Consider the following 23651-nt stretch of genomic DNA (forward strand, 5'->3'; position numbering starts at 1 on the left):
TTTTTGAAACATATTTTTATTAATGAACTGAAAAATAAAAAACAATATTCTTTAAAACAAAAATATGGATATTAAAAGACAGAAGCTTGAGATGCCGATAGAAAAAATCTATATTAACTGGAATTTTAATAAAATTTTTGATGACTATTTGGAATTTTATTTCTTGACACATTAGTGAGCTCAATTTTCTTAAAACATGGTTTCTAACGCTTCATCGCTTACGATCTTTACTTTGACTAATAGATTCTAGATGGGAAAAAAATAATTTTAAAAGTCAACTAAAAGTGTGCTTTAATTTGTTTAAATATTTTTAATTTTTTACTTTTGGTTTTTAAATAGCAAGACATCCGGTATTAACCCCTTTTTACAAAACATTTTGTGTGATATTGTTATGTAATTAATACTTAGTTAATAAGGAAACGAAATACTATTATATAAATTAACAGAGTTTAAAAGACAAGGGAACATTACATACATATTATTACATTAGAATTTATAAAAAAAAGGGAACAATGCTAAGTAAATAACATACTGTTACAGACTTCCGGGGTTCTTTTCCTATTTGTTGGCCGATGAAGAAAACAGTTCTTCAGTAACAAAAGACGACTCTTATTTAGCACCGAAGAAACTATACAAAGACGACAAATATACAGCCGAGATGAACATAGGCAACACACAGAAGCACACTACAGCAAACAGTAGCCCACAAGTAATAAGCTTTAGTAATAACATCCACGGCACACAAAACGACCAGGCAGAATTCAGCAGGAGGAAGGAATCTACGTAGTCACATTCTACGATCTCTCAAGACGCCTGCATTCACCACTGTCTCCTTGCTTTAGTTGTATTCACCTGCCGACTCACTACAACACGACTGGCTACTCCTTACACGACTCGATGCTGCTTCCACAATAAGCACCTGGACTCGGCACACAGCTAAATTCAGCAATCGCTTAAGCTACACACAACGCTTGGACTTCGCTGGACTGATCCATCTTTTCGTTGACTCTTTCCACGAATATGACTCGTTTCACGATTGACTGCAGCTTGAGACTGCCAGCTTTTTATAGTTCCAAGAAGGCGGGAAGAGAAGGTTCTGGAACAATCAGGCATACTTCGGTTCCTATTGGCTCAATCGCTAAAATTCTGGAAGTTTCCAATACTATCTATTTTGTCGCCAAATTCATCGCCAAGCTTTGGGATCACTGACGCGGCACCCGATCAGCATCCAACAGATCTGATCGTAAAACGGTCTTTCCAGTGATTGAACTAACCGTGCTGTAAAGCAACATTACAGATTTGTAACAATAAGGTTCATTAATATTTCTTATTGACGGAATGGTGATTTTATTACAGCGATAAAGCTAACCTGTTTTTTTCTTTCTTGCATGCAAAGAATAGGTATTGTAACCGTCAAAAAAATGTGAGTACTTTTGACGAATCTCCAAGTTTCAAACCGTTCTGAGTACGAAAAATAAATTTCTGGAATAGTGTCAGAGAACCTGTGAACACGATAATCACGATTTACAATGAGTTAGATGTATAAAATTTGGTATATGGATTTTACACCAAGTTTTGTAGATTTCTATAAAACTGCGAACGAAATCTGTCATTCCGACTGTTCAAGTGCAGGTTTGGAATTCAGGATTAGCATCTACTACATAGAACCGTATCAAATTTAGAATCATATCTGTAAAAGAATTGACCGTCTGTATTTTGCATGCGTGAGAATGCTGTAATTCAAAACTGTAATAACCTAGGTAAATAAAATTTGTTCCATACTTTTAGCATTTAAATGTACATTGTAATCAAATTTTGAATTAAATATGAGAAAGGGTTGGCTATCTGTATTCCCCATGCGTGTCAATACGATAACTTAAAAACATTGACTTAAATAAATCAAATCTCATATGTGATTTCATGCCTACAATTGTAATTTCGGATAAAAATTACGCTTCAACTGGTCGGAAAAAAATACACTTCTAAAATACACATTCGATTTTCTAATGCTATTGTACTAACCGTATGCCAGAGTTAATTAGCCAACGATTGCAAACTGAATTCAGTGAAAACATGAGATACACATCGACGATCTATATTCCGCAATTTTTGTTCGCCACCACTGTCATGCAGTTGATACACAAAAACTGATTTCTTAATTTAGCCCATAGTAAAATATTGTCTTATTTCCTGATCTAATTCCCCTTTCGGTTTAATTCATTCCTTTGTAAAAATAATGCGCCATCTGTACTACGTATCAAATGAAAGTGATACTTCCGTTACCCTTGTCAAAGGTCAACACATGTATTTCATCGGCATGTGGCTGGAAATCCTATGTTATATAAGACTAGTGATCATTTGTTTCGCGCTTTTTCTTACTTCTGCTTTTGTGCCGCACTGTGGCGGATGTGCCTTGTCCTCGTCTCTGCTTGTAAATAATTATGCTTTCACGAAATGGATATTAAAATTAATTTAAAAATACAACGTCTCGTCTATGTTTTCAAACCTGCCTTCTGCTGCAACCAAAATAATGTTACACACACACACACACACACACACACACACACACACACACACACACACACACACACACACACACACACACATATATATATATATATATATATATATATATATTAGGGATTGCAATACCGGTATTTTGAGTCATTTTACAATTTCGTAATACCGGTATTCACAAATTTAAATACCGGTTTTTCGGTATTTACTAGAAATTTTTTAAATTGTCTCCACTATATGTTCAGGGATCGCCAACATAGCAAAATAGTATACGTTTTTGTTTTTATGTCTCTCTAATGGGCGAAATTAATTAGCTTATTAATGACTTAATTAATTGCTTAAATCTAAATGAGCGAAACATGGATTATCCCTGAAAGAAGATATAGTATCCATAACGACTAATGCAGCAACAGTTATGAAAAAAGTTGGAAAGTTGATTGGCGCAAATCAGCAATTATGCTATGCTGATGGTATTCAATGAGGAGTAATAGATGTATTATACCAAAAAAATAAAGAACAGAAGAATCCAAATACTGTGGATATAGAAACTTCGGATTCCGACATTGAAGAGAGTAAGAGTGAGAGTGATATTGACAATGAAGATAATGACAATGTAATTGTGGAAGTTGATATTATTAATGAGGATGAAATATTAACCCATCAAGAATTGCTTCCTATAATTTATAAAGTTCGAAAAATTGTTAAGATATTTAAACTTTCCCCTACAAAAAATGCCATATTACAAAAATATATACTAACTGAAAATAAAAACAGAATATATGTTAATAATAGATTCTAAGACACGTTGGAGCAGTTTACTCCTAATGATGGAACAGTTTTTGAAATTTAGAAATCCAATCCAAAAAGCAATAATCTACTTAAGCCTGCAAATTAATTTTTCAGACAGTGAATTCGAATTAATATCCAGAACTATATCAGCTGTACTTCCAATAAAACTGACTATAGAGGCATTATGTAGGAGAGATTTTAATTTATTAACATCTAATGCAACAATAAATTTCATGTTGCAATCATGAAAGAACAGCACACATCACTATCTGAGGAATTATATATTACATTGAAAAATCGCACAGAAGAAGGGCATACCGAAATAGAAAATGTATTATGGTATTTACATAATTATGATTATTTTAAAAATGAAAATGAAAAAGAAGAAAAGAAAATAATCAATTCAAATCTGATTAAGTTTATAGTAAATTTTCTTACAATTTTTTACCCACAAACCTATCCACATTCAGAAGAATTCGGTTCAGTTATCGAAGATTATGATGACACTAATATCGATAGTGAAAAGGAATTGCCTTTTGAACAAAAATTAGAATTAGCGATAAATAAAAAAAATTCAACGAACCAAAATACAATACAGAAACCAGCTATATCCAAAACCATCCGACGAGAAACTGATTTATTTGAAGATGAGGGATTAAGAGGTAAATACTTGGAAAAAGTATATCGCGTATTGCTAACAATATCGCCAACTAGCGTAGATGCCGAAAGAGCGTTTTCGACAGCTGGTCATTTTTACACAAAATTACTTTTCAGCTTTAATGACAGTACAATTGATGCATCATGTTGTTTTAAGATCACATTTCAAAAATTTGTAATAGTACCACAGACTGAATAGTGATATTTACACTTTTCTTGTGATTTAAATAAATAAGTTGTTCCTTTTCTTCTTTGTGATTCTTTATATACTGTTATAATTTATAAGTTCCATATTATTTTTTGTGATATTTACACTCTCTTATAAAACTAGCAAATAAAACAAAGAAACACCAGTGTTTTCTTTCTTTTTCTAAAATTTCTAATACCGGTATTAAAACCGGTATCCCGGTATTAAGATCTAAAAAATACCGAATACCGGTATTGAAATTTTGGTCCGGTATTGCAATCCCTAATATATATATATATATATATATATATATATATATATATATTATTTATCGACTTAAGTTCAAATACATATATATAACTTATAGTGGATGACACTTGCTGTTAATACAGTTAATTAATTAAATTTGTCCAGTAATTTCTATTTGGACGCTAAAATAACCAAATCCGTCACCATGTCGCCAAGCTCTGAGATTACTGATGCGACACCCGATCATAAATAATATAAGAAAATAAGTAGGAATTGAAAATAAGTATTATTTTATATACATTACTTGTTTTACGTTACAATCTATAAAACTCGTATGTGAGATTCTGAAAATAAAAATCTGAGTTCTCGTAGTATTCACGGCCTTGCAGTGGGATGGTGTAACTTTATTGGAGAGTATACGAGAAAGATTTGAGGATACCAATCCCTAGGGTCATAACAGCGATTTTGATAGACACTGTTTGATTAAAAATATAACCTTCACAATTTATAAAATTTTGCATGTTTAAAATTGACGTATTTCTTAAGAATAAACTACTTACATGACTTCCAATTATTTTCTTATTATTAAAAAAATATTTTTGTATAGATTTGTGTTACGCTAATGGTAAAATGATCAAAGCGTACAAATATTAATATGATCCAAATAAAATGTTCAAATTATTCTTATAAATGTACATATACTCATTTGTCCTGCTAAAATGCTGCTCGCCAAATTGGCTAAATTATACTCATAGTTTTTTTATTATTATTATTATTCATTCAGGTGCCTCTATGAAATGATCAAATTATATTCATAGGTATTTATCCCCCCAGATGCTGTAATGAAATAATTAATTTATACTCATATGTATATATCGGCTTATATGCTGTTTTAAAATGCTCTACGATGAAATGAAGTTCATATGCCCATCTGATATGTTGCATGAAAAAAATTGTTCTTGTAAGTATATATCTGCTTATATACCCAACATGTTCACATGTCTTATTGATTTATTATATTTTAGAATGAAAAAATTTTCTTATATGTGTTTATCTGCTCATATGCCATACTTAATTGCTATATGTTGGAATAAAAAAATTATGCTCATAAATGCTTATTACTCATATGCCTAAATGAAATGATCAAACTATACTCATAAGGATGCATCTGCTGTTATGCCATTGAACTGTTGCAGGATGAAACGATTAAGCTATACTCATAAATATCAGCTCATATGCTTTAATGAAATGTTTCGCTCATAATTGTGTATCTATTCATATGCTTTGATCCTTAAGTTAGAATATATTTGAAATTTCGCAGCTTGGTACTGATGGTTTATAAACGGTGTCCAAAAATTAACACAATATTTGAATTTGCCACCATTCGTGCAGTAAAGTGTTGACAACCCCGATTAAAAAAACCATTTGACAATTGATAGTTTAGGGATAGTAAAAATGGAACGTTACATGACAGAAAAACATGTTTTCATTGTTGAACAATATTTCAAAAATAATGAAATTTGAAATTGGCCCCTTAGATCGCGTTATTTAACACCACTGGATATCTTTTTGGGTATTTGAAGTCAAAGGTCTATATCAGCAAGAAAACGTGCATTGAAGGGGGAAATTCAACGCTGCATCAATGAAATTCAGCTACATTTATCCAAAAAATTTCGACAAAGGTGTGCATATGTGCCAGCAAAGCCGTGGAGGCCATTTGACCTATACGTTAGTCCATACATAACCCTATCCAGTGTACTTTACGTTCAATAAAAATATAATAATTTAAAGGAAGGAATTTGCAAAAACAAATGGTGAAAATTAAATTTGAAATTAACATTTTATCTCAATTATTAAGGTTGATATACATTTTCGATTACCTTTACTCTTGTGAATACTATTATTTCAAGACTTTCTAAAAATTCATCATTATGATGCCTTTTGAAATCGTAGAGGAATATTCTTAGATGAGGACTTTTTTCCCCCACGAAAATTATTTATACTGACAAAAAAAAAAAAAAATACTTATTGGCATTTTACGATGGCCCTGTTTTTTCCAACGAAGATGAATCCTTTAAAAAAATCATTCGGATATTGATATGAAAATTTTACCAGATGTTAAGTGGCACATATTTAAGTGGCATTCCGCAACTTTTGCTGAAATTTTTTTAAATATATTTTCAAATTTACACTTTTACTAAATCGGATCTAATTAAGTTATCATTACACCAGCCGCCTTTGGCGACCAGTTTGACGTCCCATTTTAACACTAGGTTATTTTGGGACGGGCCTCGTAATTTTGAACCGCAGTCAGATGACGAGAACGGTACCTGATCTGGAATCCCTCTCCAAACTTCCACACCACACCAGCGGGAGCACGTTTGGCCCCGATGGATTTAACGTGCACCAGGCATGTTTACAAGATGGTTCTTCGGTGGAATCGGGTCTCAAACCTGAAACCCTGTGGTTCCGAAACCAAGACCTTATCAAATTTTACATAGAATCCATCAAAAGGGAAATCTTCGTGTCTGAATGTTAGGAATTATTATTTTTCTATCTATTTGTTTCGCGTCTTCAAGTTAGGAATTTCCATCCGTCTATCCATTCATCCATATCCTAGAATGGGTGAATGGATTATAGGATATTAAAATTCCATCAAATTTCGAACAAAATTTGCTAATAAGTGGACTTCTTGCCAATCTGACATAGAGCAGACATAGAATACTATAATTAAAAGACGCATCACTCTAGGTGGGTGAATTTTAGTATATTGTCTTTACATTAAATTTGCTGATCTATACTTTTTTTCGGAATAAATTTGTGTGTATGTGGACTTCATAACTTATGAGCAGGAAATTTTGGACTCGGGCACTCATTTGACTTTGGACTCAGTTGACTGAAAGAGACTCACAATCCAGTCACAGTTTGTTCCAGTCAAGTAGAAATAACTTATTGTATGTAATTAAACACAACATTTATCATATTGTGTAAGAAAACAAGAGCGAGGAATTGCTATCATTGTTTGATCTCGGAAAGGAATAAAGAATAAATATGTAAGAATAAGGGAAATTATATCAAATGACGCCAGAAATTCTTATCTTCTTTTATTCCAGACTTCCAGACATTTGAAACATAAAGAAAACAATCAAAGATGAATCGTTACAAATGCTGCAACATTGTGCCTCTAATTAGAGCCAGGTTTCTCAAATCGATAACATTATAAATTTCCGTTTCGGACGGAAGTTCTGCTTTTTTTTAACAAATATAATTCTCATTCCCTTCTTAACAAGTGACTTAAGAAGGACAAATCATTTTTAGTTATACTTTGCTACAAATAATAGGATAGTGCCTCAAGTAAACTCCAGTGTTATTTAAAACAAATCCATCAAACACAGAAAGATTTTCATTAATCAATTTCTACACATATTTGAGAGCGCTATGAAGCTATTCCTTGGATTTTTATTATTGGTGGTGGTACATGCAAGGCAAGGTAAGAATGACGGTTTTTCATTATTATGTTTTTTAAGTTAACATAACTTATTGTAAATTGTGATTGGAAAGAAATAGTTATCGGCAATTTGTGACAAATAGAGAGTAACACTTTACAGAGTAGATAGCTAAATTTAAAGTTTAGAAATTACGAATTTAATTATTTCCTAGATAATAAATACTCATTAAAAATGAATTAAAAAAAATCATATTTTTAAATAATTAAGAACCAATCAAAATTTGTATTGTTGCCTATCAATAACTTCATATAAACTACCATACAAGTCTTTTTATAATCATTCATAATCTACTTCTGTTGCAGCTTTTTAAAAAATTTTAATAATCTTTTTCTTAATTAATAATTAATCAAACGCTGTTATTAGACATAAAGTTTTAAAACCTTAGTTAAAAGAAGTCTGAAAAATAATTTCTTAAAAATAAATTATTTATCTAAGAATACATTTTTCGTTCATTTATGTATTTAAATTTCTAGTTTATATTAATAACATTTTTATTTTCACCTATTACTTCTGACATTAAAAAAAATTGTATTGTTATAATATTAATTTCTAAGAACAAGTATTTGTATTTTTTTTTCTCTTTATATCATAATATTCTTAATTTCTTGTGCTAAATATACATTATTCTCAGAAGCAGGTGAAATGTTCTGTCTTTAAAGAATAATTTATTATTTTTGTAATTCTGTCAGAAATTTTTACAGCTCTTTGGTAAGAACGATAGTTGCATAATTCATTTATTCTTAAAAAAGTTCAGAATTTTGAATTAATTACAAATTCTAATTGATAATAAAATTCTGAAATATCAAAATATTTCAGACATTTGGAACAGTTATTTCGATAAAATTTGAGAATTCTAATAAGCATGGAAATAAGTGAAAGGTCGATTACGAAATTTCTTTTTTTTTTTTTTTTTTTTTTTTCGAATATGAAGAAAATTATGTTAAATGAAGGCGGTTAAAAGAGTCGATATCTTTCAAAACTAAAACATAAAAGAAACTTCGTTGCTCTACTTATTAGCTTTATTAAAATTAACTTCATAATCTATTTAAAAAATTCCCCTCAGAGAAGTGGAAGGTAGAGGCAGATTCTTTATTGTCTAAATGAATGCTTTCGAATTCCTTTTAATCCTTAAACAAAAAACAAAAACAAAATCGTATTGAAGAAACCTCAGATGATGATTTCATTGTTACACTTTAATTCGACAATATCGCAAAATAAATAATATTAAAGTAAGAAATACTGTAAAAATAACCAATGGGAGTTGTTTCTCCCAAACTGTCTCGTATACTGTCTCATAAAGGTATCATCTCTGAGAACGTCTTACATGACATTAGCGTACGATAGTTCACTTTTGGCGTAAACTTAGAATTTTAATTGAATCTTTCGTGTCAACTTTGGAGAGTTTTTCCGCAATTAATGGTGGTGCGGTTAATAGTATCGGATAAATGAATTTCTGTTTTAGATACGTTTTTCTCAATGGACTGAAACCAAAATTTGACACAAAACTGCATTTATAACCACAAAATACGATACCAAATTTGATATATTAAGACAATGTGTTTATGAGATTGCGTTTACGTTTTTGGAAGTACCCCGACAGATGATCAATTCTTTGTTGGATTTGGTTCAAAATTTGACAGTCGTCTACGCTATAGATGTTAAATCTGTCTACTTAATTTTATCTATCTAGCTCTCTTCGTTTTGTAATTATCGGGTTAATTTATATTTGAACATCCGAACAAACAGACTTCCTCGGAGCGGATTTTACTCAAAATTTGATAGAAATCTCCAAATTTAATGTAAAAATGGTATAACGAATTTCAACCATCTATCTAAAGTATTTTTGAGTTATCTTTGTCACAAACAAATAGACGGACATTTTCTAAAAATGAGTTTTTCGAATTCTGGAAAGTCTGAAACGTGAAGATTCGTCAAAATCTAGAGTTCGAATTTTTTTGACAAGTAGTAGACTTTCTTTATACTATGTATACTAGAAAATAAAGAAGCAAACGGGTTTGTTCCAAAACATAAAATATATTATTGTAAAGCTTTAAAATTTTTACGCAAATGTGAAAAGATTTGTCAGCCGGCCAAAACTACAAATTTATCATCTGCAATTTAAGTAATATTTGAAGAAATTAATTATAGATAATATAGTAAATTCAACGATTTAGTGTATACGGTTTGAATTTCGTTTCAACAACGAAATGCAAAGTTAAAAATGATGCAAAAAATATTGTTGAGAATAGAGACAAAATTCAGGAAAATTTGCATGACTATTAAATTAATATCATTCAAAAGAATTTTTTGTCAAATTTGGAAACGATGTGAAATTTATTTTTGTGCAGTTATATTTTCTTAAATTACTGCGGAAGAATATTAAAATTCAGTTTAATTTTTAACTAATAAAAATATAATTAAAATTTCAACAAAATTCACTCCATTGTGCAAATTTTAATCCTCCAAAGTATATTGAAGTCAAACGTGAAAATTTTATATTTAATGGTCTGGCCTGAAAAGGGTTGATATACAATCATATTCTCCTTTTCACGAGTCAATTAAAAATTATCTTTACTATTAATGTTATGTATTTAGTACAAAAATATTCAAAGTATATAATCCAGTACAAGAAATATCAAATGTTAATTTAAAAATAAACTAACATTTGATATTTCTTATACTGGAGACACAGATATCAGCTTTCTTGAAGATGATTCGCAATGAAACGTTTTGTTATTTCAATTTGAATAAAATTGTGCTACTTGTAAAATGTTTATGTAGAGATTAAAGATTAATAAAAAAATTATCTGATTTTGAATATCGGATAGGCAAGATTCAGAATTTAGTTTGCTTGTGGGCTCCCATTGGACATTATCCGGCCTTAATAATAATGTTACGAAATTTCCGGGGTTCGTTTGGATAGTGGGGGTTAAATGGTGTGAAGAACGCTCAATCACCAGACGGCAGTAGAAAATAAAAACAACGACGTTTATTTACACAAAGACACACAGGACAGCACAAAGACGACAACTATATACAGCACAGAAGACGATTATCTTCAGCCGAGACGTGCAGCATACAACAGACTCTACTGCAGACAGTAGAACACAGCTTAGTTCAGCACTAACTTCACTCCGTCGCTGCTCTGCTTATCTCTGGAAGGTCAGTTCTTTACAGTCGATCCCGACTATTCTTCTCTGTCGCTTGTGACTATTCTCCGATCTGGTTCACGACCATTCTTCGCTGTCCACCACCCCTCGGCAGTTCCAGACCGCTCCTTTTATAGGTCTCAGGAGGCGGGGCTAGAAACCTCACAACCAATCAGGAACGTTCGAGGCGTAACTCGGTTCCTACTGGACGGATCGGGAAAATTCTCGATGTTTCGGGTATAATCTATTTTGGCCCCAAAGTCGTCAAGCTCTGGGACCTCCTATGGAACCCACTATGCTGGGAAGCCGCATCACAGATTCGTAACAATAAGTTCAGCGTTCTGACCAGCAGGGCATTTAGAATATCTTTTGTATCATGGATGTCGCAAAGCGACAGAGTATAGCACTATCATGTTAAAAATGAAACCGTTGGTTTCTATCATATCTTAATTTTAAATTTAGACTGTTGATTAAAAAAACTTTGTAGGTATGCACTGCTGTCTATAAAAAGTAAAATATTCAGAAATTGTTAGATCATATTCAAGTGTACTGCTGAATTTAACAATCCGAAAAATCACTTATGATTAATTCGCATCTAAATAAGAAAGTTGGAAAGTTAACATGACGTCATAGGGAAAATTTCATATTCAAACGAATATTAGTGAGAGTGGTCTCTCCAAAATTTTCTCGCACTCTCTATAATAAAAGCATTTCCCCCCACTCCTATCAAAAAATTGCGGATTTTGGATACGGTAGAGAACGCTTTGTATGGCATTGGTACGACAATGGTTACGACACATTCATTTTCGGCCTGAATGTAGCCTTTTTATTGAATCCACCCTGCGATCCTTTGTTACCTTTTTGGAGATTTATCCTTGGCATTCGGTTAATAATACCATTAAACTGAATATGTGCCTTAGATGCGTTTTTCCCCAACCATTTGAAAACGAAATTTGATATAGAGGTACAATTATAATCACATACCAAATCTAATATATTTAAGCCATTACGTTTCTGAATTAGCGCCTTTGCGTGCTTCTGAAAGTACAGGTGGATAGACAATCAACACTTTATTTGATTTGCCTCCAACATTGACAGGTATGTTTACACTACAGATGTTAAGCCTGTGTAAGGAATTTCACCCACCCTTTTCGTGTTGTAGTTATGGTGTTAACTTATTGTTACGAATCTGTGAGGCGGCTTTCCAGCATAGTCAGTTCCATAGGAGGTCCCAGAGCTTGGCGACTTTGGCGCCAAAATAGATTATACCCGAAACATCGAGAATTTTCCCGATCCGTCCAGTAGGAACGGAGATACACCTCGAACGTTCCTGATTGGCTGAGAGGCTTCTAGCCCCGCCTCCTGATGCCTATAAAAGGAAGCACCCGCAGCTGTCAGGCAGTGGTAAGTCGAGTGGTGAATTGAGTAGTCGGAAGCGGCAGAGAAGAGTGGTCGTGGACCAGTGGAGTCGTCGTAGTTGCGAGTGACGGTGAATTGAGTCGTGGACCAGCGGAGTCGAAGAGTAGTCGGAAGCGACGTTGAAGAACTCGTCTTCCAGGGACTAGCGGAGCAGCGACGGATAAGAGCTGCTGTGTATACTGTCATATGCTGCTGTGTATACTGTCTTATGCTGCTGTGTATGCTGCACGTCTCGGCTGAAGATAATCGTCTTCTGTGCTGTATATAGTTGTCGTCTTTGTGCTGTCCTGTGTGTCTTCGTGTAAATAAACGTCGTTGTTTTATTTCCTACTGCCGCCTGCTAATTGAGCGTTCTCCACACCATATAACTTCCACTATCCAAACGAACCCCGGGAAATTTCGTAACAGTATAATTGCATCAGTAAAACAAGCACATTCCGAAAATGGAAAGTCTCATATAATAATAATAATAATATAAAAAGAGTTTGAATGTATATTCTTCTTTCGAAACCTAGTTAATGAGTGTAGAAGTATAGAAAAGGATGGAATAATTAAATAGTCCAAAAAGTAATTATTACATGATGAAGTGTGTGGAAAGGGTGAATGTAAGGAAAGAACTATAAGAAAATCTAGTGACATGACTGAAATAATAAAAAATTTAACGATTAGAATTCCTATTATATATATTGTTACGAATCTGTAATGCTGCTTCCCAGCATAGTTGGTTCCACCATCGGAAAGAATGTTTTACAGTCATCTGTACTGGACGGAGTCCGGTGTCGCGTAGGAGGTTTCGGAGCTTGGCGACCATTTGGCGACTTTGGCGCCAAAATAGATTATACCCGAAACATCGAGAATTTTCCCGATCCGTCCTGTAGGAACCGAGATACGCCTTGAAGGTTCCTGATTGGTTGAGAGGTTTCTAGCCCCGCCTCCTGAGACCTGTAAAAAGAGGCAGTCTGCAGCTGCCTGAGAGTAGTCGGAATCGACGGTAAAGAACTGGTCTTACAAAGATAAGCGGAGCAACGACGGAGTAAAGCTAGTGCTTAACTAAGCTATGCGCTTACTGTCTGTCTGTCTTGTTGTATGCTGCACGTCTTGGCTGAAGATAATCGTCTTCTGTGCTGTATATAGTTGTCGTCTTTGTGCTGCCCTGTGTGTCTTCGTGTAAATAAACGTCGTTGTTTTATTTTCTACTGCTGCCTGGTGATTGAGCGTTCTTCACGCCATATAACCCCCACTATCCAAACGAACCCCGGAAATTTCGTAACATTATATTCGAATAGTCGGACTTCCTTTGAATGGATTTTGCTCAAAATGTGATTGAAATCTACCAAAATTGGTGCAAAGACCGTATATTAGATTTCATCCCTCTAGTTCAAAGCACTTTGAGTTATGTTCATCACAGATGGACAGACCGACGGACATAATGCCAAAAATGCGTTTTTTTTTTTTTTTTTTTTTTTTTTTTCTAACTGGTGGTCTGAAACGTTGAGATTCATCCAAATCTCGAGTTCGAAGTTTTTGACGATTACCATACTTTCTCTGTACTTCATACACGAGATACAAGATACTACTTCCATTTTTGTATATTGTTCTGTTACAGAGAGGTGCCGTGAGAATCAGCATTTCGACAGCTGTGGTGCTGCTTGTCCCTTGACTTGCGATAATCATTTCTTCCCTGAAGAACCTTGCGAACGCATCTGCATACCCGGCTGCCAATGCGACGAGGGATTCGTTTTGACGAAAACAGGTAGTTGTGTGAGACCTGAGGATTGTCCGGTAGTAACTGGCTGTAAGTTGATTTATATATGAATTTGAATCAAATAATTCAAATGTATTATTTAGAAAGCACATATTGAAAGCTAATTAGAAAATACTGACTTAATCTAATGTTATTCATTAACAACATGTTAATGAATTACAGAATTTATAGCAGTTAATACTTTGGCGAAAAATTTATATATATATATATATATATATATATATATAGCAACTTAGTTTTGAAGTAAACACCTAAATATATATATTAGAACTTTAGAAATTATGGTAGTTATTTAAATAATTCAAATACAGGGTAACACATTACTTTACAAATCTAAGCTAAAGATGAAAATTAGTGTACTATTAAAATCTCACTTGCGCAAAGATAATCCAAAAAAAAAAAAAAAAGACATTAGTTTATTTGTCTGGCTTGCTTTGTTTTTGAATTATTACATTTAGACAGACCGACAAATAAATTCAAAGAAAGTGTTTTTGAGATTCGCGATGTCTACAGCGTGATTTATCAAAGTTATAGATAAAGATTTTTTTTTTTTTTTTAAGATTATAATATTTTTTTTTTGTATATTTTATGTACGAGAACTTTTTTTAAAAAAATGTACGTATAAAATTTTGAATGAACAAAAAAACATAATTCTGTAGAAAGAAACAGTTCCAAGACTTTATAAAAAGCAAGAACATGTTTTATAATCACATTAATATCTTCTATTAAACGAGACTTTACTATTACAACTGTATTATGTTATATAATTTTCAGTGTTTATTAGTAGAAATAATTTATTTATCCTTATAGTATAAAAATGAAATTCTTATAACGAATAAAAGAGAATTACAGTTATTTAAGTGTCTTATTTCGCTAATATTTATAATAATTGAATAATATTTATTCAATTATTTATTATCATATTAAATATATTCAAGAACTAATTCTAAACTCTTTTGTGCTTATAGCTACAGAGAAGAATTGTATTGAGGCACCCGAAACAGGGCAATGTCGGGCCTTATTTTACAATTGGTATTTCGATCAAGAAACTGGTACTTGTCGTGAATTCGTTTACGGCGGATGTGGTGGAAATGGCAACAGATATTGGTCAGAAGAAGAATGCCAAAAAAATTGCGGAGGAGGTTTGTAACCATAATTTAATCAAGTAAACTCTATTGATCAAAGAATATATAAAATATACAAAAGTGAGATTAAACCCATGGAAGGGATCACCCCAAAACTTTCTCGCATATTCACTAATAAAGGTGTTAACTCAGAGAACTCTTTACATGACACTGGCGTACAATAGTTACGCCAATAAGTTCTTTGGCGTGAATTAGCATTTTTACTGAATCTATCATATTATCCTTGGCGAGTTATTTGGCGATTAATCCATGGCATGCGTTTAAAAGGTATCAGAACACGTTGAAAAGGTCGATTATCGTTAAAAATGGCATTTTTCAAAAATTCCTTTATTGTATAGACCAGCCTTTGAGCTACCAAATTAGTACACCTTTGAGTACAAAATTACATATTAAAGATATATTAAAGTCACTGAGTTTTGAGTTATCGCATTTACATGTTTCTGAAATTACAGACCGACAGACGGTCAATATTGGATTTGGCTCAAAATTTGATAGATGTCTGCACTATTGATATTGATTTTAAATCACTACACTACTGATGTTTGTGTTCCGAATTTTATTTTATCTCCTTTTTGTAGTTAAGTGTTAACTAATATTTGAACAACCGGACAGACAGACTTCCCCTAGATGGAGTTTGCTCAAATTTTGATAAAAATCTAAAAATTTGTTGACCGTATACCAAATTTCATCCGGCTAGCTCAAACCGTTTTTGATTACCTTTTTCACAGACAGACAGACATTTTTAAAAATGTGTTTTTCTAACTCAGGAAGGTCTAAAATGTGGGGATGTGTCAGAAATCTCTTATTCTAAATTTTTCACAATAACAATACTTCATCTATGCTATGAATACTTTCTCTACACTATGTATACGAAAAAGTAAAAACCGAAGGATATTTGGATCTAATTCAAAAGTTAATTCGTAATAAAGTTTAAGATTTGAAGCGCCTATCTTTGTATTATGTTTTAAAGTTTACACTTAATTACAGCAATGAATTCTTCTGACGATAAACCCTAACTGTAGAACCGTTGTAAAGGCAAATATTTGAACTTCAGCGTTGACAAAGAATATAATTTTCTGTCAGTAATCTATTCACAGATATCTTCAAAAACACAAAGTAATGAATGTTAAAAAACCTTTTTTTAAAGTAATTTTATCAGTACATTAAAAAAAATGGGAAATTTTTATTTTTATTGTAAAACCTGAGGTGCAGTCAGAAAAGCTTTAAGTAAATTGAGATAATCACATTTATAATGCATTTTAATTTTAATATAATGAATGATTGTATTTTTTTTTTGCTCCATTTTTTCTATTTATTGTGGTTTTATAAACTTTTTCTATTGTTTTCTGAACCTTACGATTTTAAGAATTTTATTTTGACTTCTAGCTTTTTTTTTCTTTCTGCTTTTTACATATTCTGAAAAAACGTTTTTTTTTTTTCTATTTTTCTTTTTTTTCCATTTTTTGAATTTATTATTTCCTATTTTTTAGATTCAGCTCTTGTGATTTCCATTGCGGTTCATAAAATAGATGCTAAAAAACTAAGCCTTATGGGAATCGAAAGCAATCATCTTAAACCATAACAAATAAGTCGATTTTCTTTCAGTTCACATACTTACTCTAAGTAATCGTATAAAATTTCATCATGAAAAGAAGTATCATCAATTACTATTCTAGATATTTAAGAATAAATATTGTAATTTGCACATAATCTATATATTTAATATTCGGATAGAATAGAAAATATAATTCGCTTTAATACATTCGTATTCTAATAATAAATTATAACTTTTTTATAATATACTTCATTTTTTTTCTAATTAGTTTTTTTTTAATAAGAAATGTGAATGAGAAAATAATACCGTAAATGCATGAAATATGTAGCAAAAATATTCTAACAAAATTAGAATTTTAATTAGAATTTATTATATATTTTAGTTTTTAATGAATATCCAAAAATGTGTTTATAATATTACTAGATTTTCAATTTAAAAAAATATTATTTCCTAATTTTAAATAAACCTATTAAAGGGTGCCCTTTAATAGGTTTTAACCCTTTAAATCCTATAAATAAAAGGATGTTTACATTTTTTATTATTTACTACTTTTTAATTTTTAATATATTTCAAAATTCATGGTTGGAAATATCATAGAATCTAAATATAAATAATTTTCAAAATAATTTTTAGATAGAACCATCTGCATTAAATCATTTTTTTTTTTTTGCTAAATTGATATATTAACTGATAATTAAAGAGTTCTAAAATTATTCAAATACTCTATTGTCATCGCGAATCAATAACAATACAAAATTTCAATACAATTCTATCCTTATAAGCACGTAAATGAGACGATAGGTAAAAGCGTTAAGAAAATATCCCCAATCTGTCCGCAATTATTCATCTTAATTTTTTCATCGTTTACCTGACCGATTTCGGAACATCCGAAGAATCAATTTCTTCTCTTCATAGAAAACTATAAAATTCTTCTGAATTCTTTCGTAATTCCTCTAACATTTGATAACATTTTTTTCCGGTGGGGGGGGGGGGGAAGCGCAAGCATCTTATCTCAAGAACGAAATATTATTCCCTTTAAACCAAATGAATATTGAAGAATCTATCAATCGCAGTCATGTTTGTTAATTTTGAAAAGAATGTGATTATTGTACAGAGGAGATTATAAATGAATATCCTAACTTTGTTCTGTTTTCTTTTAACAGGCCGGCAAAGTACAGCCTTGTTGTTTGTCAAAAAAAATAATAGCTGAAATTTTAAATTCAACACAGCTCACAACAGTATTCAATGCGAGTCCCTCCAGAAATACGAACAGGTGCGATAGCTCATCCCACAATTTTTTTCTGCATGCCTGGTGTTAAACTTCGAAAAGATGCAGATATGTATGTGTATGGCGTTATTACTTGATTTTTTTTTCTTGCATTTCATCAAACAACAGAATGTTTGTTCCTCCGTTACCAATTGAGGTTAATAAACTTGAGATATGCATATCTGCTGGCTCACAAAGCATCACATTCGAGATGCTGAAAGAGTACGGGATGAGTTGTCATATATCTTGTTATCATTAGTATTATTGGAGATGCTTATAATGAACAATTAGTGCTAAATTTAAATTTTCACTTTCTGATGAACAAAAGGGTTATACTTTGCTTTCTTTTAATAGCTATACAAAGTTGGGATATTCATTCCTGTATTTTCCCTTCGGTTGGTTATTCGGAGCACTTGTGTAACTCATAATTCCAACTAAGGCTCTTATTTTGGGAGTAGGGCTTATATTCCGAGTATTCGAAAAAATCAATTTCGAAGGTCCTTTTCCTATTTGCGCAAATGAAATCCTAATTTTGTAGAATCACAGTAGAAGTCACACATAAAGAAGCCAAGTAAAACGTGCCAAGGGTAAAAATATAATTAATCCGTATACTTGATTCTGTTACATTCGTCCAATCATTTTTTTATAGTGAAACACTGCGATGAAAATGAACATTTCGAGAGCTGTGGGACAGCATGTCCGCTGACTTGTGACAACCACGAAGACCCTCCCGAGTTCTGCGTCCTGATGTGTGTGCGCGGATGTCACTGTGACGAAGGTTTCGTTAGATCGAGACAAGGAAGGTGCGTGAGGCCCCAAGAGTGCTAAATGAACAGAGGTAAAAAAAATTGAAATTTATTTTGTTGTGCTTTTGTCGATTTGATTAAATTAAAGTTGTTTTTGATGTCTCTTCATATACAACCATATTAATTCAAATGCAGGGCGATTTAAAAACAATGCAACAAACTTTGAAGAAACAATTTATTTTCGCCAAACATGGTAGCAAAAGGGGGGGGGGGTGATATAGTGAAGTGTTTTGTCAATGAGATTAGTAAAGAAATGGATGTACCATATAAAATGTGCTACAAGTTTAACACAGTATAAGTTTACAAAAGCACAATATAGTTACAAAAATAGCACAAGATGTATGCACAGATTTGAATGACAAACTCTTTGAGTAAATTTGTCAAATACGTGCAATGGGGTATTGGCAACAAAACATTGATACGTTTGTGATGCTTTTTTAAAGTCAAATATGAGATGAGAGGATGAAAAGCTAATACCATGTCAGAGTGCCATTATACATTCTAAACAGCTAATGAAGGAGTGCAAATATCCTGTTATGCTACTCATTAAATATATGAATTGCTATGCCACTTTCCCCAAACAATAATTATGTTCGGAGATTAAGAACTATTGAGTTCAAGCACTCCGTGGACCAAAGGCACGTCATGCAGAAGGAAAAAAATGAAATACATTCTTTGAAACTTTTCTTCTAGATTTATTAAAATGCATTCAACTTGCTATTGTATCTGTCATGCTCTGTACTACTTTTAATCTTGTTTTTGACTTTTAATGATATGCTCAATTTGCCTATCATTAAACTCATATCACACATTTAATCTGTTGAATCCTCTTTGTTTACACAATTCAACGACAAAAAACAATAGAAATCAAACTTTGCATTTGCAACAACAATGGCCCCTATTTTACTACGATTTTTTCATTCCTAATCTTCATTAGCATTTAGAAACTGCACATGCAGATTCTAAATGCTAGTTTCGTTTTTTCTTTGGACTTTGAGGCATACACATTATGAATGCAGATAGCTATTAATGCAACAACTCTCAATTCTAATAATTTCTTTTCACTACCACTTTCAGACTTCTGTCAAACCTTCTACTTGAAAAAATAGTGGAATTTTAAATAATATTACAGAGAAAAATCAAAAATCCTTTTGTGAGTTGTAGAGAAAAAAATATCCAACAGAATCAATAAAAGATAAAGATGCTTTTTTTCTACAAGGCACGAAACATAACCAAAGCATACATAAAAAAACTCACAGTAAATAGCACACTCAAATCTATTCACCTGTCTTCCTCTCATATATGACCTGTTATTTATAGCTTCCATGACAGAGCATAGAATGTTCTGCAACAAATCTTGGAACTTGAGTCTTAACAGAGCTAATACCATGATTCCCAAATATTCTATGTCCTTCACTTTTGTTGTCAAGGCTGGAGCCCTTGACATGGCATCCTTTCGATAAACATTATTAAATTTGCAAAACTATCCTTGTTACCAGAAAACTTATTGGGAGGGGAAGCAATATTATAAATTCTGATCTTTTATTATACAATTTTAAGTGACATATTTTAATTATCTGTGTTTAAAAGTATCATTTTAGATTTTAATAATGATAATTTGCCTTATATATCTTTGTGCTCATTTATCTTATTTTCCATTTTTCAGTTGTTATAACACTTGTAGAATTTGGTTTCTTTTGTTATTGCTTTTAATACTGGTGGTTCATAAAATTAACATTCATGCTGGGTGTTCAGAGAGAAAATTTATGCAAGTTAAGGGTAAAACAGGTCTACGAAAAAGCCATTTTTTTTTTTTTTCAAAGAGCATGGAGTTAGAGGGGAACTATCCAATAAATAAAGTAAAAGAAACAGGCAAATAACTTTAAATATGCACCCCTTATATAATGGAATAAAAATTTACAAACCAAATAAGTAAATAAACATTTAAAGTGTGTATTACTTCAGATAGCAAGTCCTCTGAATATTAATTATTCAAAAAGTTTTTTGATATTGCATCCTACTTCCATTATCATATTCAGCATGACTTAATGTTGTTGGATTATTGTAATTTTGTATTCCATTTAATTTCTGTTGTATATTTAATTGTGTTAAATAATTAAGTTCTGTTGAATATTATTTCTCTTTTACGTAATTTAATGACAAAGAGCCACTCTTTGTATAAATGGTGGCTAATAAACTTAAAATTTAGTATTACCGCAATAGATATTTTTGAAGAGCTGAAATACACTATCTGCCCAAAACAAAAAGAATATTCACCCTTAGATTTTTTAGAATATTTTATGCAATCTGGCATGTCACGTGATTAACTTTATATAGTGAAGATAACCAAGTATGCAATTTGGAACTCTTCCTATTGTTTCAAAATTCATGGGTTTGGTGACGAAACTAAAAATTAATTTATTATATTTACTGTGTTTTGGAATTATCATGTCCATATACATATGGACAATCTCTAGTTGATTGATATAAGAGAAATTACAGATAATTTTTCCTTCTAGTATAAAGATAATATACTAAAATAACTTCTGAAAAGCATTATGAAATAAACTAATAAATAATGTTTTACAATAACTAGAGTTCGCTTCTGCCCCAATGAATAAGCTGCCATTGTTTTACATTTATATTGGACTTGCATTTTCCTTCAGCTTTGTGTTTCTTCTGAATTTGATTTACAAATAAGCAATCAACATCTATTAATAAAAATTCCATAATTATTCAATTTGACTATCAAAATCTATTGGAATAATTGCAGTATTTTTTTTTTCCAGACTTCCTGAAGCTGTTTCACTATCAAAAAGGCAATTGTTTAAAAACAACTTAATGTTTTAAAATATGTAAAAAATTTCCGGCAATCTGAAAAATAATTTTATCCAAATATTACCAGTACACTCAAGATAATATTTTTGAATAAATGTTGGAATTTTTTTGAATGAGGCAACTTTTATTTTAAATATGATAATACTAAAGTTCTGTCTGTGAAATTCATGAATGTTCTTTTTATTATAGTTATAGGTCAAGTTGTTCCACAAAAATTAAATATTGTTTTTGTTTACCTCTAAAATGCTTTAAGTATTGGCAACTGTCATAAGTAAATATCAATTTGGTTGGGGATGTGAAATGTTTAATATATTGAGAAACAAGGTAAAATAAATAAAAAATATAGGCCTTATTGCCAGTAGAAAAAATAACAAATACACACATATATCAAGACAATAATCAGCATTCATCTTGGAAGATAACAAAATTTTAGATTTTTCAAATCAACCAATTCGTATTTTTTTTTTATGGCAAGGCAGGGAAGCAATGCAGTTTTTATAAAAAAATATCTAAAACTCTCCCCCCCCCCTTTCTTAAGGTTTAAAGATAAGAAATCATTATTAAGTCTCATACTAGTAATCAGAATTTATTAGCTTACCAAAAATTTGGTGTAAAGTACCTTTCAGCTAACAATAGCTAAAGTACCTGTTAACTACAGGTGAAGTATTTCTGCTGATTAATATAAAACAAGGCTACTTAACTGGATTCAAAATAGGGCAATGTCTATGAATTTGGAAGTGATACAAAACATTGCCAATACCCATTTCTGGCTTCAGTAGGCAAATCATTCAGAAAGTTATATTGAATCCAAACATTTCCTTAAAAATTTCAAATTAAGCATAATTCAATAATTTCTGATAAGACATGATTTTCTAAATATTTCTCATAAAGATTTAATAATTTGACTATTAGGTACTTCAAACTCCACAAATTCTTTTAAATTAGATGTCACATCAATCAAAAAGTCATAAAGTTCTATTAAAATTGAATCACATTTTTTCTTATAATTCACAAAAAACTTTCATCATGCTTTAGTAGAAATAGGTTTGCTTGGCCATTCTTTTCATAACTAAACAAGCCATATTCTTCACAAGTAGATAATAGAGAAAACATGCATTTTTTTTTATTTTTTTTTTTTTGTATAAAAGTTTATATAAAGGCCCGAGATTCAAGTTTCAGATTTAGAAAGCCCTCCTCCTCCTCCTTCCACTTCTGGCTAGTAAGTCTTTTAAGTATTTTGTTCCCGAAGAATATTATGTTAATTTTGCATAATAATTGTCCTAAGTGACTTCATATAGTTGCAGCATTCAGTAATCCTTTTTGACCTATACATACAAACTTATCTGTCAGTAATGCTGCAAAGTGTTATAATAGTCTACAACATATTCAATGAAATGAAGATCGCATAATTAAGAAGCTATCAAACGCTCATTTATGATAGCTAAAATGTTTCATAGTCTGGGATGAATTGAACTTCAGCATGGATGTTTCACGTATCACTAAGGGAAGTCAGAGTAATAGTTACATAGGCAATAAAATTTTAAGCCCCCTTTTGTATTATGCTCAGATTTCATTTTATCATTGTTTAGAAGAAAGTTACAGCATTTCATTTTATCATTGTTAGAAGAAAGTTAGCAGAAAGTTACATTGTAACAAGTTCAATCATTTTGAATAACACTATACATTTATTTCTTTTAGTTATACAAAACCAAAAAGTGAATGAACACTATTATCAAAATTTCTTTCAAATAATTTCATTTTAGAAAATATAAAATTTGAAAATTTCATGAATTTCTAAA

General features: G+C 31.4%; 1 protein-coding gene across 1 annotated transcript; it reads left to right on the forward strand.

Moving 5' to 3' along the window:
- The first annotated feature begins 7678 nt into the window (after nt 1–7678).
- LOC129967109 (thrombin inhibitor hemalin-like) lies at nt 7679–21965 on the forward strand. Its single transcript, XM_056081788.1, has 5 exons — nt 7679–7889; nt 14083–14271; nt 15210–15383; nt 18858–19046; nt 21804–21965. The coding sequence occupies exons 1-4, from the start codon at nt 7838–7840 to the stop codon at nt 19034–19036; spliced, it is 594 nt and encodes a 197-aa protein (XP_055937763.1). The 5' UTR covers nt 7679–7837; the 3' UTR covers nt 19037–19046; nt 21804–21965.
- Nucleotides 21966–23651: the final 1686 nt, after the last annotated feature.

This window comes from Argiope bruennichi, chromosome 1 (assembly GCF_947563725.1).
Source record: "Argiope bruennichi chromosome 1, qqArgBrue1.1, whole genome shotgun sequence".
NCBI classification, from domain to species: Eukaryota; Metazoa; Arthropoda; class Arachnida; order Araneae; family Araneidae; genus Argiope; species Argiope bruennichi.

Bases quoted from the DNA above. Each gene is read 5' to 3' on its own strand.
- LOC129967109 (XM_056081788.1), top strand. From the start codon at position 7,838: ATGAAGCTATTCCTTGGATTTTTATTATTGGTGGTGGTACATGCAAGG. The intron at 14,272-15,209 runs GTAAGTTGATTT...TTGTGCTTATAG, and splicing joins TTGTCCGGTAGTAACTGGCT to CTACAGAGAAGAATTGTATT. The intron at 15,384-18,857 runs GTTTGTAACCAT...ATTTTTTTATAG, and splicing joins CCAAAAAAATTGCGGAGGAG to TGAAACACTGCGATGAAAAT.